The 17,948-nt window shown below is 43.0% G+C and overlaps 1 protein-coding gene across 2 annotated transcripts in view; it reads right to left on the bottom strand.

The window, feature by feature from the left end:
• The window catches only part of STAG2 (STAG2 cohesin complex component), a 92,025-nt gene that overhangs the window by 43,400 nt on the left and 30,677 nt on the right, over positions 1–17,948 (bottom strand). Inside the window, exons 2-6 of one of the 2 annotated variants that reach the window (XM_066581695.1) lie at positions 6,810–6,932; positions 6,539–6,652; positions 4,141–4,197; positions 2,797–2,875; positions 1,400–1,549 (exon numbers count right to left, since the gene is read on the bottom strand). In XM_066581695.1, the coding sequence (XP_066437792.1) occupies positions 1,400–1,549; positions 2,797–2,875; positions 4,141–4,197; positions 6,539–6,652; positions 6,810–6,853 (444 nt within the window). In that variant the 5' untranslated portion in view covers positions 6,854–6,932. The remainder of the gene's footprint in view (positions 1–1,399; positions 1,550–2,796; positions 2,876–4,140; positions 4,198–6,538; positions 6,653–6,809; positions 6,933–17,948) is intronic. The other variant, XM_066581696.1, reaches the window with a different exon arrangement.

The raw sequence follows: 17,948 nt of genomic DNA, 5'->3' as shown, positions 1-17,948 counted from the left end.
TATATATATATATATATATATATATATATATATATATATATATATATATATATATATATATATATATATATATATATATATATATATATATATATATATATATATATACACATATACACACACACACATACACTTTAAAGTTCAGTATTCTCCCATACAATAAATTGAACACTCTTAAACCACACAGCAAAAAAAAAAAAAAATTCTAATAATAAAAAGGCGCAAAAGACAGCTAACACACATGAATTCTGCAATTTTTTTTTTAGCAGCATTCACTATGTCGTATAGATAACTTTCTGCGTGCAAAAAACTGTCCCCCTTCTTTTTAAACATTCATTTAGATTTTGCATTACTGCATTTAAAAGTCCCATAACATTTTTCTATTTTTCCATGGACGGAGTTGTGTGAGGCCTTGTTTTAGCTGCTTTTATTTGGACCATCTTGGTGTCCACAGAACTTTTGAGATTACCTTTATTGAGTTTTTTTGGGAGCCGAAATAAACAAGAATTTTTTCCCCCCTGCCTCCATATAAAAAATGAACTAAAAAGTTATACATTATTCGTACGCCAAAAATGGTACCTATAAAATATACAGCTCACCACACAAAAAAACAGGACCTCATATGTCTAGGTCGATGGAAAAATAGAAGTTGAAACTTTTGAAAAGTGGGGATGAAAATGCTAAACAAATAGTCCCGTCGTTAGATCTAAAATAGGCCAGATTCTTAAGGGGTTAAATAGCACAGTCAACAGTGGCAACAGCCTCAGAGATTGAAAAAAAAAAAAAAAAAAGGAGGGGCTTCCTAGGTCAGTCCATTGACATGACTGTGGTATGCCAATGCCAATGGGACATTGCTAGTCATCCATTAGGCCTTGCTAGACCGTATCACTGACCGGCATTAAATGTTTTGCAATGCAGAGTAATGTTTAAATAGGATTTCAGGCTCCAAAACCTACAAGCATATTGGATTATATTAGAGGAGAAGAAAAGTGATTTTGCAGTGAACCTATGTCGCATGAGAAGATTTGGGCTAGATCAGCGTTTCTCAACTCCAAATCCTTAAAAAGGTAATTGTCAGTTCCTAGAAGGCCCATAAACTAAAGTTATGGGCTCTTACGAGATGAAGCGCCGAGTCCAGGGATGTGACATTCAGGCTCACTTCCCTCGTCGTTTCCCCGCTGCCTGCTGCAAGCATCCCGCAGACTACATAGGTATAGGCGTATAAAGACAGGACTAGTAGAATATAGGATATCCTCAAATCAAGAGTGGTTGAGGGTACTTGAGGACGGGAGTTGAGAAACACCGGTTTATATTGTAAAAAGCAGCTAAATGCCTCTCATTACTGCAAACTAATGTCAAAAGTGGCATCTTTGAAGCAAAAATTAAACAAATGTGTCACCTGCATTGCACTTTTTCCCATTTTAACAACTTCAAAAAGCATCATGTTTTCCACTCCATTTTGTTGATGGTGTCCATTCATCCAATTGGGACCACCACCACCTCTCAGGGGAGCACCTTTGTTTCTTTCTGCAGCACCTTTCTTTCCCTTCTGTAAAGATAAAATGAAATTTAACATCATCTACATGCCGCAGTCTTACTTTTTGCTCAAAAATAAAGGATTAACTGTGCTAGGACTCATAAGATTTCATCATCACGCTGCACTCTCTCTCTCTCTCTCTCTCTCTCTCTCTCTCTGAGGCCCAATGTCCACGGGCGGATCGGACTTTGCCCGAAGCGGAGTCAGACCCTGTCCGCGGCCGAGGACACTGCTTACCAGTCCGAGTCTACTGTGTGCTGTCCGAGTCTTTTATTTTCTTTACTGCGGTTGCACATGCGCAGTGGATTTTTATTTTATTTTTTTTTAAACTCCTGCTTTCCCATGGAATCTACGGCCCGTCCAACTTCAATGGAAGCAGTCTGTGTGGGAAATCGCACTGAAACGGAGCGTGCTGCGATTTGTTTTTGCAAAACAAATCTGCATGCTTTTTACTTCAGCTGCTCATGTTTCTCTATGGGCAGCTTGAGCTGTGGATCGTCCGCACGGGGCAATTCAAGTCCGCCCATGGACACTGGGCCTAAATCAACCACTAAAGTGAAGTTCACATGATAAAAAAAAAAACTGCTTCAAATCAAACAACGGATTTCACTGCCAATCTGCAGGACAATCTGCATGTTTAACATGTGGACTTTACTGCACATTGGACCTCACTACACTGAAAGGGGTAAAGACTGCAGCAAAAACCGACATTTAAAAATGCGAACCACGGGTCAACGACAAGAGCTGTTAAAATCTCATTCCCTTCCCTTGTGCAATGCACACAAGTCTGCAGTATTTCCAAAATGTGCAGACGTTTAGCGAGGATTCTGCCCCCAGCAGGTAGCCGATTTACAGCAGTCATTTTTACCAACTACGGAGCTAGAATTTAGCAACAGAATCTTTCCCCGTCTACCGCTGCGCTATCCGCATCTTCTCGTTAGATCAGCTACTGTAAAACCTATCAGCAGTCTTCAAATACTAAGCTCTGTGCAATGCAAAAAAAACCCTGCATGAACTTTCTAGGAATCCCTGGGGGTCTAACTTTATCTTTTCTATTAAATGAAAAATAATGTAATGTATAGGTACATGTATACATCATGATATAGTTTAACTGAAAACAGACTTCTTAAAATACAAATCAAGCATGGCAAATAGTGTAACTTTATAGCCAACATAAGGCTCACGCTAAACATTTATCTGACATTTGTCACACAATCATAAACAATGGGGTGACGTTTTTAGAAAGTTATATCACATACCTTTCCTTTGCCTTGCTTTGGGATTTTTCCTTCGCTGTCATCGAAGTCTGTATCTGATGAGAAGTGTGTATCAGTTTCCCTAAAATTTAAAAGGGAAGTTCGTAAATACGTACACAGAGACAACCCTAATATTAAAAATATCAGACATGTAGACACAAAATACATTCTAGATACCTACACAAGCTACAGTCTCACAGGGGCGGTTTGGTTATCTCACACACACACACACACACACACACACACACACACACACACACACACACACACACAAAAATAGCATATTGGAAAAACTGTGCATTACAGCCACAGTGTTGCTGTGATTTAGGCCAGGTGCGCACTACTTTGCACCCAAGAAGTTTAGGCCTAACGCACATCCGACACCATGGGCACACTTGTTTGTGTGCTGTCCCATACACGGACCACTCGCACGTTGACATGTATTTACATGTCCTAATTGTAGTCCTTGATATGGATAAGAATAGGACAAGCAATGAGTCATTTCATGCAGTCTGAGATTGTGTGAAAAACCTCAGTAGTGTGTACACCCTCATTGAATATAATGGGTATGTATGCTTTCTGAGTGTCATCTGTTCTTTTCACATTCAAGACACGGACAAAAAAAAAATAACTTGCTTGTGTGTCAGAATCCTTAGCCATGTTTGTGGGGGGGGGGGGGGGGGAGAAACACCCCCCCGCAAGTGCTTCAAAACCACAGCAAATATGCATGGATTTTTTTAATGTCGTTTTTATCGCATCCAGACTGCCCCATGTGAAGGCGCTCTTGACCTTCTCCCATTGCAGCAGTTTTGTTTTTCCATCCCTGCCTTAAGGGAAACCTGTTACCTGCCTAAAGCACCATAAACTACCATGGCGGAGCTGCTAAGTCTTGGACCCAGATTAGTTCTGCCAGTGACTGATGTCACAAAACAAAGCAGTTTTCACTTGTATTTTTGCAATTACCAAAGCTGTACAAGGGTTTTTTGTTTTTTTTTTGCAGTCCAAGCTGCAATTTTTAGCGGCACCATTATGGAGTCACCATACATATGTTCGGCTTTGTATTTCTGCAGTTAAGGATTCGTTCCCAGTGTTTTTCACTACACTTTGGGATTCCATTTCTTGGTTCTGAGACAAGTGCTGAGACCAGGGTTGAGATGCAACCTGCAAATGGACAGTTGCATTCACTTCAATAGAGCTGCAATACAAGACACCATCTATAGACAGGTGTGGCACTGTGTTTGGAAGGAAGTAGCCATGTTCTTCTAATGCTGTACAACCCTTCTAACAATGTAAACCAAGTTATTCAATTGACCTACTAGAATGGTATTATAAGGTAGGGCGACATACCTGGGTCCTGCATTGCAGGACAGTGGACCCATATCATGGAGAGAAGGATCCAGGGGTCTGTTAAAATAATTAAAATAGATTTTAATATATAATTTTTTAAAATTAATAAATGTAATTTGAAAGCCTCTAATATAACCACTAAGACTCAGCCAGCGTGCTTCAGACTTTTTCAGTCTTGCGTTTTGCAGAAAATATGTGACAAATCCACCTGTAACACCTTTAGGCCGCCTGCAGACGAGCGGGTCGGATCCGGCAGCGAGAATTCTCGCCGCGCGATCCGACCCGAGCGCCTGCAGGGACGAGCGCGTACTCACCCGCGCCTGGCAGCCCCGGCTCTTTCATGCGGCCGGGTGAGTGCCCCGCAGAAAATTAGAACATGCCGCGGTTTGTTTGCCGCGCGAGATTTCACACGGCCAAACCGCGTCCGTCTGCATAGGAGTGCGTATTTTAATGCACTCCTATGCAAACTTTCAGCGGCGGAAATCCCGCTGGAAATCCCGCGGAGGGATTTCCGCTCGTGTGCAGGCGGCCTTAAAGTGATATTCCCATCCCAATGTTTTAACCAATCTACTGAGGATGTGCGATAAACGTTGATTGTTAATGGTCCAACACGTTGGATTCCCCACCAATTCTGAAAATGAGGCAGTTTTCCTCTAGTTGGCAGCAGGAGAGCGGGCCATGCATACAAACTCTCCGACCAAAATAGTTGCTCATCAATATCGATTTAGCAGCTTCTGTCACATGCTGACTGCTAGCTAATGGCGAATGTCTATTAGACAAAGCGCTCGGGGAAGTTCCAAATAATTATCACCAGTAACTTATCGCCATAGGAATATTCCATCTCCAGAGGTTATGGCATATTAATAGGATATATTATTACTTCATGATTAATGGAGGTCCAAAAGAAAACCCGATACAAGATAAAATCATAGCTCTGCAGCCACAACCCTTTGACTTCATACCTACTTTTTTTTTATCATATACCCCACGCTTCACCAGCCTTATGTCAGGCTCCTGGTGCAATCCAGGTGTCAAATGGAAGGTTGTCACAGCTCTCTCAATGTGTGACGTTAGACTTGACTGACAGTCCAACGTAACCCGTTGATAGTAAGCTGTAGGGCCACCCAGTTAACACAACTGCAGCACTGGGAGCCGGCACTATAAAGATAAAGAGCTTGCCCTGGCGAAGGGGTTGGAGTACAAGAAAAAAAAACAAAAAAACAGGATGGAGTCCATGGGGCCACAGCTGCAGAGTTACGCATCCAGCTCTGCTGACTTAATATCATGACAGCCCACTAAGAAAGACGTTTAATGGCCTCTTCAGCTGTTTCCATGCACAATGTGGGTCTCATTCACCTGCTGTGCTGGGAAGCTGCAAAATAACCTAATGATTCCTACAGCAATAGTTAACGGGCTGTATGCATGCCCACGTGTTTTTTTTAAATAAAGCACAACATATTTAGTTTGGCATGGCAGGAGCAGCAGCTCGGCTGTCTAATTACAGCCGGGTTTCTGCTCTAACAGCTAGGATCAGGAAGAATAAAAAGTTTAACAGTCAAAAAAAGCAACACATAATTTACACTGCCACATTTGTGAGGACCCGAAATATAAAATGATCACATCTTTTATCCCGCACAATGAACTCCACAATTAAAAAAAAAAAAAAAAAAATTAAAAAGGAACACCGTTCATAATGGCGGTGGGGAGATCAAAGTTATAAAAAGGTACTAGTAAAAACTACCACTCGCCCGCAAAAAAAAAAAAAGGGACCATCGACACGGGGGGGAAAAAAACAGTTACTGGGCCTTCGCATTCAGCAATGTAAATATGGTTTGTAAATGTGTTGCTTAAGTAGTAAAACATTTTTTTTTTTTTTATTCAGTTTGGTATCACTGTGATCATGTGGGTCCAGAGTAGTAGCATTATTCAACCCATGTGGTGAAAGCAATAAAAACAACAAACAATGGCAGAATTGTTGTTTACTGATCAACCTGACCTCCAAAAAAAAAAAAATGTCTACAAAAAGTCTCATGTGCACTAAAATAGTATCAGTGAGAATTACAATTTGTTTCCACCCCCAACCCACTAGCCAGTTAACAAAATCCGAAATATCTAAAACTGGTGCAATTGAAAAATACATCTTTGTAAACAAGAAAAAAAAAAACTCACACAGTTGTTAGGTCAACAGAAAAATATAAAGTTATGGCTTTTAAAATAAACAAACGTAATGAAAAAATGTATCCGGCATTAAGTCCCCAAATAGACGTGTTAATAAAAACAGGAGGAAGAAAAGAAAAAAAAAAAAGAAAAAAAAAAAGAGATCCCCTCCAGTTGCTTTCATTCACAATGTGAGTCCCTGCAAACACAGCTCAACTGAAAAGAGCCATATTGCATTCACCTTGCACAGTTGGTGGATGGGAGAAGCGAGGTGCAGGTAAAATCTGAAGGAGCCAGAGGAGTAGTACCACCACCATCTACTGAAATGTCATCACTTCTTCTGGTGAGAAAGTCCCTTAAAGCATCAAAATACCAAGGGGAAATAGTTTAGAGTGAAATGTTTACATGCACATCGCCCATACTGTTAGCATTGGACACAATGGAAACTAGAATACACCATTAGGAATTGATGGCTAAGTGAAAGCTGTACTGGGGGTTCAGTGGTTACTTACTGGAGGAGACTGAAGTCAGCTTGGATTTCTGGAGCTGCTATCATTTCTTTATCATCTTCTGAAACACAAACGCTCCTGAAATATCTGGCTCATAGACCAAGTCGCACAGCAATGACCGCTAACCTGCAAAGAGTGAAAATGCAATATATTAAAAAGGGATTTGGACTCTTGCAATGGAGACCTTAGAAAGGTTTTAAAAGTTAGCTTAGGTTTGCATCATGTATTAGAAAATGTAAACAATTTAGGCCTCACATCCATGGGACGGTCGGGTTCCGTAGGCGGGAGCCCGGCCACGGGATCCTACCCAGCCCGCGGCATAAGGAAATTACTTACCAGTCCGCATGCGTGCGGGTTGCCCGGCGACTCCTCTGCGTAAGTGAGCAGACCCACTGGCGCGGGCACACACCCACCCCTCGCAGTTGCGCAGTGGAGTTTCCTTTTTTTCCTCAAAAAATCTTCTGCTTTCCCGCAGAACCTGCAGCACAACCGGAGCGACAGTTTTGGGTATGCTGCATATTGGACAGCTTCCATTGACTTCAACAGAAGCCGCGGCAAAACGGAGCATGCTGCGATTTGTTTTCCGGGCCGGAAGGTCCGGAAAACAAACCCACATGGTTTAATTAAGCTGCAGGCGTAATTGTCTAAGGGCGGCTTGAACTCCGGATCATCCACGTGGGTTCCCCACGTGGATCCTGGAATTCAAACCCACCCGTGGACATGGGGCCTTAGATGCACATTACAACTGCACGTGTGTGTACAGTGATCCCTCGTGAAAATTCGCAAAGCAGAAGCGTTATATTTACACAAATCAATCTGTCGAGTGAACTGTCAAACAATTGCAAAACTGAACAAACCATGCGTTTCTTTAGCGACGGCAGTTTACGCGCAACGAACAAACGTACAGCATGCTGTGATCAGTGAGCCAATCAGCGCTCAGGATACAGAACGCATTCCATCAGCCAATAATGTGCCGTGTACAATCTCGCGTCTAGTATGACCCTGTAGCTCTGCTGTAGCAGGCAATCCCTGCAGTCACATGACCCCCAAGCTCCCGTAGTGGAAGTTACACTTCCCCTTTCACGTACACAGCGCTCATTGAGCGCTGTGTACTTGAGGAAGGCGGAGGCAGAAAGGGTTAAAAACCCTCCTGCCTTCTCCTCCGGGTTATCAGCTGTTAGTAACAGCCGACAGCCAGTCCTGCCTTTGGTTTTATTGCAGAGATTTAATCCCTGCCGTAATTTTACATACGGCTGGGCTTAAAGCCCGGGACCAGGCGCTGTATATTTAAAGAACCTGGCCCTAAAAGGGTTAAGAAAATGCCCCTCACCCCCTCCTTCCCCCACATAATGTACGGAAAAACATAAAAAAAATTTACGTGGAGTAAAATGGAAAACAAAAAAACAAAAATCACAGGATGGTAGAGTTGGAAGGGATGCTCCAGGGTCATCGGGTCCAACCCCCTACTCAGTGCAGGAGTCACTAAATCATCCTAGACAAATGTCTGTCCAGCACTTTTCTGAACACTTCCATTGAAGGAGAACTCACCACCTCTCGCGGTAACCTGTTTCAATCATTGATCACCTTCACTGTCAGAAAGTTGTTTTGTTTTTTTTAATATCTCATTTGTGTCTCCTCCCTTCCAGTTTCATCCCATTGCTTCTAGTCTTTCCTTGCGCAAATGAGAATAGGGCTGATCCCTCTGCACTGTGACAGCCCTTCAGATATTTGTAGACAGCTATTAAGTCTCCGCTCAGCCTTCTTTTTTGCAAGCTAAACATTCCCAGATCCTTTAACTGTTCCTCATAGGACATGATTTGCAGACCGCTCACCATCTTGGTAATTCTTTTCTGGACTTGCTCCAGTTTGTCTATGTCTTTTAAATCAGGGGGGGGGGGGGGGGGGGCCAGAACTGGACGCAGTATTCCAGATGAGGTCTGACTAAGAGTAGAGGGGGATAATGACCTCACATGATCTAGACTCTATGCTTCTCTTGACACATCCTAGAATCGTGTTTGCCACCATCTATGGGTGCGTCTTGTTTCTACAACGCACAGACTGCACAAACTTGCATGAAATAACTTGATTCTATGGGTCAGTACAATTACTATGATACCAAAACGTATAGTTTTTTGTGTTTGTTTTTTTGCTGTACTACTTTTATTTTTCAAAGATATTTAATTTTTAAAAAATTATTTTCTGCTGCCGTCTGAGCGCAATAACTTTATTTTTCCGTCAACATAGTTGTGCAAGGGCTCATTTTTTGCAGTACATCCTGTAGTTTGCGTTGGTACCATTTTGGACTACATACAACTTTTTGATCACTTTTTATTGCATTTTTCTTGGAGACAAGGTAACCGAAAAAAGCGCATTTCTGGTGTTTTTTCTTTTTATTTATTTTTGCCCTATGACGTATACAGTGAGGGGTAAATAATGCGTTACTTTGGTAGAGAAGACTTTTACGGATGCGGCGATACCAAATATGTATTTTTGTTTTAGGATTCTTTTATAAATATGGTGAAAAGGGAATTTTGTTAAACTTTTATAAAACTTAAAAAAAAAATAAAATTAGTAAAAAAAACTTTAGTGATCATCATTTTACTTTTTTAAAGTTTATAGTCCCCAGAGGGGACAACAACTTCCGGTGCTTTAATAGTTCCTGCAGTATAATGTAATGCCATGGCATTGCATCATACTGCAATCAGGCAGCCATTATATCAAGCCACGAGCATGGCTTTACAGGCATTCTGCTAAGACAGTCCTTGGGGCCTTTCAGAAGGGCCCTGGCTGCCATGACACCCGCACGGCCCCCTGCGATCTCATTGTGGGGGAACCATACGAGACCCGTATCATTCGGGGGATTTAAATGTCGGTGTCAGAACTGACAGCGGCATTTAAAGGGTTAACAGCTCTGATCAGCCACGTGTCTTATCCGAGCAGTTGTGGCCGGGTACCGGCTGTAATAAACAGACGGCGCTGTATAGAGGGAGATTACCGTGTGATCTCCCTTCATTCATACCCCGGCGCTCCTGGATGTAGCAGGTTCTATTTTCCGTGTATTGCGTGTGATAGAGCCCTATTATTCTCTAGGAGTGTGTCTAAAGATACTGTACATATGCAATTACATTGCGTATATGTGGCTTTTACCATACAGTCGCGCAAGCCCACCCTAACTGGTGATTACTGTAGTAATACACTGAACTGGCGCAGGAGGTGAGACAACTGTGGGAACTTATGGGGTACTTATTGTGCCAGTCATCCTTTCTACCATCTGGGTTGGATCACACAACCTACACAAAAAGAGTCTAGAAACTTTACATAAAAAACAAAAACACTCATATTGCTGCAAAAAGTAGCCGCACTAACTGCAGTCACACAGTCAGGAAGTTTCCAGACTTGGACACACAAACACAGGCCTCATTTTTGCATTGCTTTGGTCGCTCTGCCTTGACTGCTGCCGAGCTTAAGACCGCCTGCAGACGGCCAGGTCGGATCCCGCTGCGAGAATTCTTGCAGCGTGATGCAGACCCGTGCCCCTGCACAGCCCTGCGGCTCACCCACTCCCTGCGTCTCTTCTGCTCTGTGATGCGCCGGCTGCCTCCCAGCCAGCGCATGCGCAGAGCGGAGCCAGCGCGTCACCAGTGACATTTCCGTGCGGGCCTCCGCGAGACCCGCACAGAAATAGAACAATTTGGTTTCTGCACGTGTTTTCACGCAGACAAATCGCGGCTGTGTGCATAGGATTGCATTATCTAATGCAATGCTATGCAAGCGGGCACGGGCAGAAATTCTGCGGGAAATCCCACCACGGAATTCGGCCCATGTGCAGGAGGCCTGACACTTGGTATCAGTATTAGCCAAGTTAAACATTTAACACGCCATATAAATTATTATTATCGTAGCTCATTCTTTGCCCCAAAATTTTATTTTTTACTCTATTTTTAAAATAGACTGTAACAAAGTGCCAGAACTTCAGAAGAAATGTTCATAGAATTTAAACAATGAAAATAAGAGACAATACAGTATATATCTGTCTGTAAACAATCTGAAGGGGATTCAATATGCATAAAGCTATGAACATGCATTCAGTTGTGCAAGAAGGAAGGGGGGAGCAAGATACAAGAACCATCCTTCACTGTGTTGGATATTGGAGAGGCCAATGTAAAGTACCCCCAAAACTAAATGGAGATAGGCAAAGCAGAAGTTTTCACCAACTTCACAGATGCCAACTCTTATGAGAATCACAGGGAAAAAAGTAAAAAAAACAAGATATAAAGCAACCAGTTTGCCTGCATCACTTCCATAATAAAATGTTAATGACTAGTTTGGCTGATATCCGTTGGCCTCTTTAACAGGTCGGACAGGGCAGTCACCTATAGGTGGCACTAGAGATACAGTATTCTTCCTTTTGGAGAAGGGCCAATTTGTGTACTTTATTCTCAGGGAGCAGTCGCTGCTTTTTTGTGACTAAACACACCACCACCAGATGTTAGATGTACATCAATAGAGAATCATGAAACACTAAGGCCGCCTGCACACGGCCCAGGTCAGATCCCACAGCGGAATCTGGCCCGGTCCCTAGTCGGCATACCATACGTGCCTGCCCGCCGTTTTCTAATCTGTGCTGCGGCTGTGCCGGCCGGCACACATACGCAGTACAGTCTAGGCCGTGTCGTCGCTAGGTGATGACGCAGATCCAGCGATCTTTCTGCGATGAAGATTGCGGAAGGGTTGCTGGGCGGACAGCTTCCATTTACTTCAATGGAAGCCTCACATAGCAGCATGCTGTGATTTCTTCTCCGCGAGCGGAAAATCGCAATCAAATTCCGCTCATATAGAGGAAATCGCGTTTTGCCATAGCAAGCTATGGGTGTCATTTGCTGCGGAATTCGGAGGCAGACGCCCACTCCAGATTCCGCAACGCAAATCCGCCCATGTGCAGGCGGCCTAAAAACAGTAATTTGTTTGGTGCAGCTTTTCCTCACTGGCGTTTTTGGGGTAACTGGTGGGTTGCGTTTTTTTTTTTTTTGTTTGTTTTTTAAACATCTACAAGGGGATAAAAACAATTGGCCATATCAACAACACAAACTTCCTGCAGCGTGTGAACACAGAATAAATAATCCAGATCAAGCTATTAAATGTGACCGGGCACGAGAAGTCAATTGGCAATACAATCAGTCCACAGCTTCCAATAATTCTGCTTACAACCATCCTCTTCCTGAACCTACACTTCATTCACTGCTGCGTAACAATGTCAATATTTCTCTGTCATGTAAAAAGCATTACATGAAGTAACAAAACAACATTGTAAGTGGTTACTAAGAAGGTTACACAATCGGCAATATGCTTGGTAAAAAGACAAAAAAAAAAAAGTTGATTCATAAATGACAGAGCCTCTACCAACCGAACAGGAAAAGCTCATGTGTTGTCGGCGCTGAGATTTTGCCCAATGTAAATATCACAAGGTGGAGCTCTAGCCCAAGGAAACCCAAGCTGCAGACAGGTCATCCAGAGGTTGGCTGCCTGCTGCTCCACAGGCTTCCCTTTTCACTCCGTACTTCATGTCTTATGGATTCAGAGAGTTAGAAGGAAACGTTAGGACAACACAGAGGGTGAAATTGGCGAGTAATTCCATAGTCGCTGAACAAAGTTGCTCTAAAACTAATTATAGATATATATATATATATATATATATATATATATATATATATATATATATATATATATATATATATATATATATATATATATATATATATATATATATATATATATATATATATATACACATACACAATTTTTTTTGGTAGTGATAAATCACAATTGTGGCTCCAAGTGGAAAAATCACTAAGGGAAGATTAAAACATCGCAGTTCATCTAAATATATTTATCAAATATGCTTGAGCCGCTGACAGCGGTTGTAGATGTACCTGGCATGTTTGTAGCGCAACAGATGAGCAGCAATCTCTACTTTAAGACCCTATGCTTACGGCCGGATAGGATCCCGCCTGCAAAATATCGCAGCAGAATCAGACCCAGCGCCCCCCAGAGACCCTGTACTCACCTCTCTTTACCTGCCGCGAGCGTTTCGCCTGGCGACCAGGCGCGCATGGCAGTGCAGCACATGACGTGCCGGCGCTAGGTGGGGACACGGCTTCTCGCGGTACTATCGCTGGGTTCGCAGCGCAAGTATCGCGGGATGGGCGGCTTTCATTGACCGCAATGGAAGCCACCCGCATGATTTTCCACATAGGATAGAACATGCTGCGATTCTCCTCTCGCGGTTGATTTCCGCTTGTGGACATGGGAGAATAGTTTACTACAGCACGTCTATGGACGGACATTGTCTGCCCGCGAATTCTGCAGCGATAATCTGTCCTTGGGCATTAGCCCATAGGGGGAATCTCCAGTGATTCAAAGAGAAAGCATTATGCTTCATAAGGCGATTAGATGTAATTTGGCAATATGATGTTATAACTTGTTTTACAAAGCTGCAGAGATGTTCCTTTCCCTGCGGACCCCCGCTGCTTAGTTCCCCCTTGGTACCCAATGGTTACGTCCTGTAGGCTGCACGGTTTTACCGGTCAGGCATGCTCAGTGCCTTCACATTACATAAGGACACAGTTTGTACAGTTGTGAACGCATGTCCATCATTGACTGGTAATGGGGCATTGTGGGAAAGATCTGAAGCTGGAAAGTGGTGGTGGCGGCAAAAAAAGGGACCGGATTTCAGCTTGATGGAGTGGAAATATTAGGGATGTTTTGCCCAGTATCCAGAATATTCCTTTAAAATGAGTTCCAAGAACAACCCAGCTCACCGCACTGCTCTCATGAATCTATAGCCCAGAATACCTGTTCTTCCAACAGGTAAGAACTGTGGACACGCCATATATCTAGAAATGGGGATACCCCTTTAAATACACGAACCGATAAACATAAGCACGAAAATGTTGTATTGTAGCAAAAATCCCATTTCTAAGTTTTGTGGGAGTACTTTGTGGGAGACTGCTGGTCAGGGGCCTCGTGGGGTGCAGAGGGTTAAGGCAGCAGAACTCATTTTAAAGGCATTGAAATGAATGGGAGCGTTGTTCAGGGTTTACGCAGCGCTAAACGCCTCTAAAAAAAAACAGTCTGCCTGAGGGAGGCCTTAGCGTATGTTCATGTCGGATTAAAAAAGGATTAAAAAATAAAGTCCACGCAGGACAAAAATACTGATTATTTTACCAGCAGATTTATGGAATCCAGTAGCAGGAGTGCGGAAGACAAGTTACAAATCTCAGCCGAACGCTGAAGAAATTTTCCACAAAGAAGTTGTCCAATGGTGGAAAATGCAAAATTCATAGAATATGGAATCTGTTAAGAATGGTACACAGACTTGTTGCGGATTTGCCTCATTGACTTCAATGGAAAATATTTTAAAAAATATTTACAAAAATAATCCACAAGTTATGTTCTGTTGTAAAGTTAATAGAAAATTACCCATAGCTCTGCCTAGCTCTCCAGGAAAACAAGCTGGAGTAAGGCCGCACGCACACAGGTGGCTCGAATTCCGGAAGGGCCGCGGATCAGACGGCTTCCATTGACTCAAAAAGCGGCACATGCTGCGATTTTTCTTCCGTGAGCGGAAACCGCGATTGGTTTCCACTTGTGTGCATGAAGAATCACTTTTCCATAGCATGCTATGGGCAACATTTGCTGCGGGATCCGGAGGCAGACGCCCATCGCGGATTCCGCCATTCAAATCCGCCCGTGTGCCAGCAGCCTTAGCTCAGGCTATAAGCAATATCTTTAATTTTGAACTATTTTTTCACTTTCTACCTCCAAAAGACCCCTTGAAATTAGACTAACACACAGGCTCTAGCGTGCCTTTATGGTCATGGCGGTTAGTAAACCGAGCATCAGGCCCCTTCATAAATGTCTCATGTACAATAATTAGTAATACATTTACTGGACTAAAATGGCAACATCAGGCATTATATGATACATGTTAACCCCTCAATGACCAGACACTTACCAATCTGGTGATTTTACTGCTTTATTTCCTTTTCCCCTCCACTACCAAAATTATTTTTGCTGCACTTTGAGTGATATAGGGCCATTTTTATTCACTGACTTTTTTCCCCCCATTTTTTTTTAGTTTTATTGGGGGTAAAAAGCTAGAATTTTTTTAATAGTTAATTTTAGTGTAACTATATTAATTTTAAAGATACAGTATAGGAATGGGTTCCTCGTTTTTATATAGGATTTGTATAGTCTCGGATCACACGGCACATATGGTGATTGTTATGGTTGGTGTCGGCGGTGGGTCAATTTCTTTTTTTAATTATAGATTTTTAGTTTATTCTGTAATCTTTTTCACTTATTTGTTAAAATTTTTTTTACATCTTTGTCCCTCATGACATCATATATAAGACCTCTGAGGGTCATTAACATTGTCTTTTTTTCTTCTTAATTTCACACTTTTCCACTGTAGCTGGGGCATCCATAGGAGCTCTAGTTACAGGGGAAAACTAGGGCTCCTATGGGACAGTAGTCCCCGTCAGAGCTGATCAGGGTCTTTGTAGGACACTGCAGCTCTGCTGCAACAGGGGGACCCAGCAGTCACGCTGTCCGCCAGGTCGAATAGCGAAAGTAATTCTTCCATTTTCTCTCTGCACTACATAACGTTCATTGAGCACAATGCAGCCTGTATAAGGAGAAGGCAGAAGCTGTTAAAAACGGCTTCTGCCTTCTCATCTGGGTCCTTGGCTGTCACTAACAGCTGGGGACCCGATCTGCTCCTGCTTGATTGCAAGAGCAGGGGGCTTTAAGCCCGCAGCGTACTTTTGTTATCGGGCAGGATTAAAGCCCCGGACCAAGCGCCATGAATCTATTGTGCCTGATCCTTAAAGGATTGACATTGAATACTTTATATTTTCAATTTGCTGCTAGTTGCAACTTCAAAGCCCTATCGCTGACTGTTGATCATTTCATTTCATTTCAAGCATCCTTATAATACAAGTAACGCATTACACTAAGGGCAGGGTGCAGCATTAACTCAGTGACAGCCATGCAGTTAATTGGGGTCTGACAAATGGCCAGAATCTGGCCACGAGCTCCAGTTAGCAGCGGCTTACTAATGATTTAAAGGGATTGTCCAGTTGAAAACTATAGATCATCAATAGTAGATCAGCCTGTGTCTGCTGCCCAAGACAACCAGAGATCAACTTTTCACAATACTGGTGTGCTTGTAAATGGAGCAGATTTCTGCAGAATGCAAACAGCTCCTTTTCCACTGCAAGGGCCTGAGCTTGGTATTACAGGAAAAGTTCCCATCGAAGTAAATGGCCTGTAATACCAAGCCTGGCCACTGCAATGAAAAAGGAGCTGTCCGCTTCCTGCAGAAATTAATTCAGTGCACAAGTAAAACAGCCTAGCAAACCATTGATCAGCAGAGATCCTGGGTGGCAGACCTTATTTGTCTACTATTGATGGCTTACTTTAAGGCAAGCCCATCAATAGTTTAGAACTGAACAACTCCTTCAAGTGGTACGTTTATACGCATTGTTAATAGCCCTGCAGTTTTAGAAGATCCTAAATGGGGTCCACATGGGGCTGGTTTCCAGTGGAGTGTCCGCAGCAGGCATTCTGCTGCAGATCAGCTACGGAAAGCCTGCCTCCAAACTCACACCATTACACCATTTAGTGCAGGGTTTGAAGCAGGTTTCCTCACTTAATCCTGTGCAAAAATCACCCCTTCATTAAAGGGAGGCGAATTCCGCAGCAAAACTGCGATAAAATTGACATGCCGTGGAATTAAATTCGGCGCCGTGCGGGTTATTTATGCAGCTTGTGGATGAGGTTTTCAAGATCTCGTCCACTTTGCTGCTACTGTGAATGCTGTGAAACTTCTGTGCAGAGAGTCCGCCCCGCGTGGACCCACCCGACTGTTACGCTTTACTAATCCTCTAGTGTTATAGCAGTCACGTACATCAATTAAACTGTACCTGTAGAACACGATGGACCAGGCTACACTGGCTCCAAGAGGACATGAACATGGAGATTGGAATGTTAAAAATTACTAAATCATGTATGGCAAAAGCAAGACATTGGCACATAGATGTAATTGTGTACAGTTGCAATTAAAATTATTGCACCGCCATTGCAAATTAGAAATTCACAAATTAACAGACTTGCAGCGGTATACAAAGATACAATCAAACAAGAACAATTTAAATAGCGCAACACAAGCAGCATAAGATATTTCTCAAACATCAACACAAAATATCACTGTTAGGCCGGATTGACGCAACCACATTTGCGCACCTTTTTACTTGCGTGTGCAAATTTTGCGCAATACACAGAAAATAGAACCCATTGATTGGACGTCACTGGACCTTCCAACTGGACAATGATCCCGAATATACCAAAATGTCCACCGAGGCTTGGTTTCAGAAGAACTCCCGGCATTTCCGGAATAGCGTCACAGTCACCTGACTTGCAACAGCTATCTTACAATACCAAACGTTTTCTATGGTGTTCAACACAAAAAACGCAACAATATGAGTGACCTGGAGGCCAATGAGGACCGGGGTCAGACTCCTCAGGAACGGGGTCAGACTCCTCAGGAACGGGGTCAGACTCCTCAGGAACGGGGTCAGACTTTGGTGTTTGGTATGCATTACGTTTGCAACAGGGCACAACAGCAAAACAAAAGTGCTCTACTAAGTCCTAAAGACGCTGCAGCAGTCAATAGGAGTGGTATTCTGTAGCCTCACATGACATGGACATAAAGGGAACAAACTCCTGAAGAAGGGCTCCGGCAGACACACTTTTCTGCATTTTGAATCCATACAAAATACGTTTAAAAAAAAAATCCATGGCAAACGCTTTGGTAACCTTTTTACATTTTCTATAGGTGGTGTTTTTTCTGGCTTTTGCAAGTATTTAAGAAGACGTGGAGAAAAATACGGTATCTAAGGGTAAATGCCCACGGTCGGATTTTTACAGTGTTTCCCACGGCGGAAATACGCTCGTGAATTCTTCAGATAAGGCCTCCTTCCCACGAACGGATTTCCGCCGCGTAATTCGCGGCGAAAATCCGCTGCGTTGCCCGCAGCTATTAGGTTCTATTGAACCTAATAGCACAATGCTCACGATGCG

Source organism: Eleutherodactylus coqui, chromosome 10 (genome assembly GCF_035609145.1).
Source record: "Eleutherodactylus coqui strain aEleCoq1 chromosome 10, aEleCoq1.hap1, whole genome shotgun sequence".
NCBI classification, from domain to species: Eukaryota; Metazoa; Chordata; class Amphibia; order Anura; family Eleutherodactylidae; genus Eleutherodactylus; species Eleutherodactylus coqui.
Note: the sequence above shows the minus strand (reverse complement) of the source record. Positions and strands in the feature narration are given on the sequence as shown.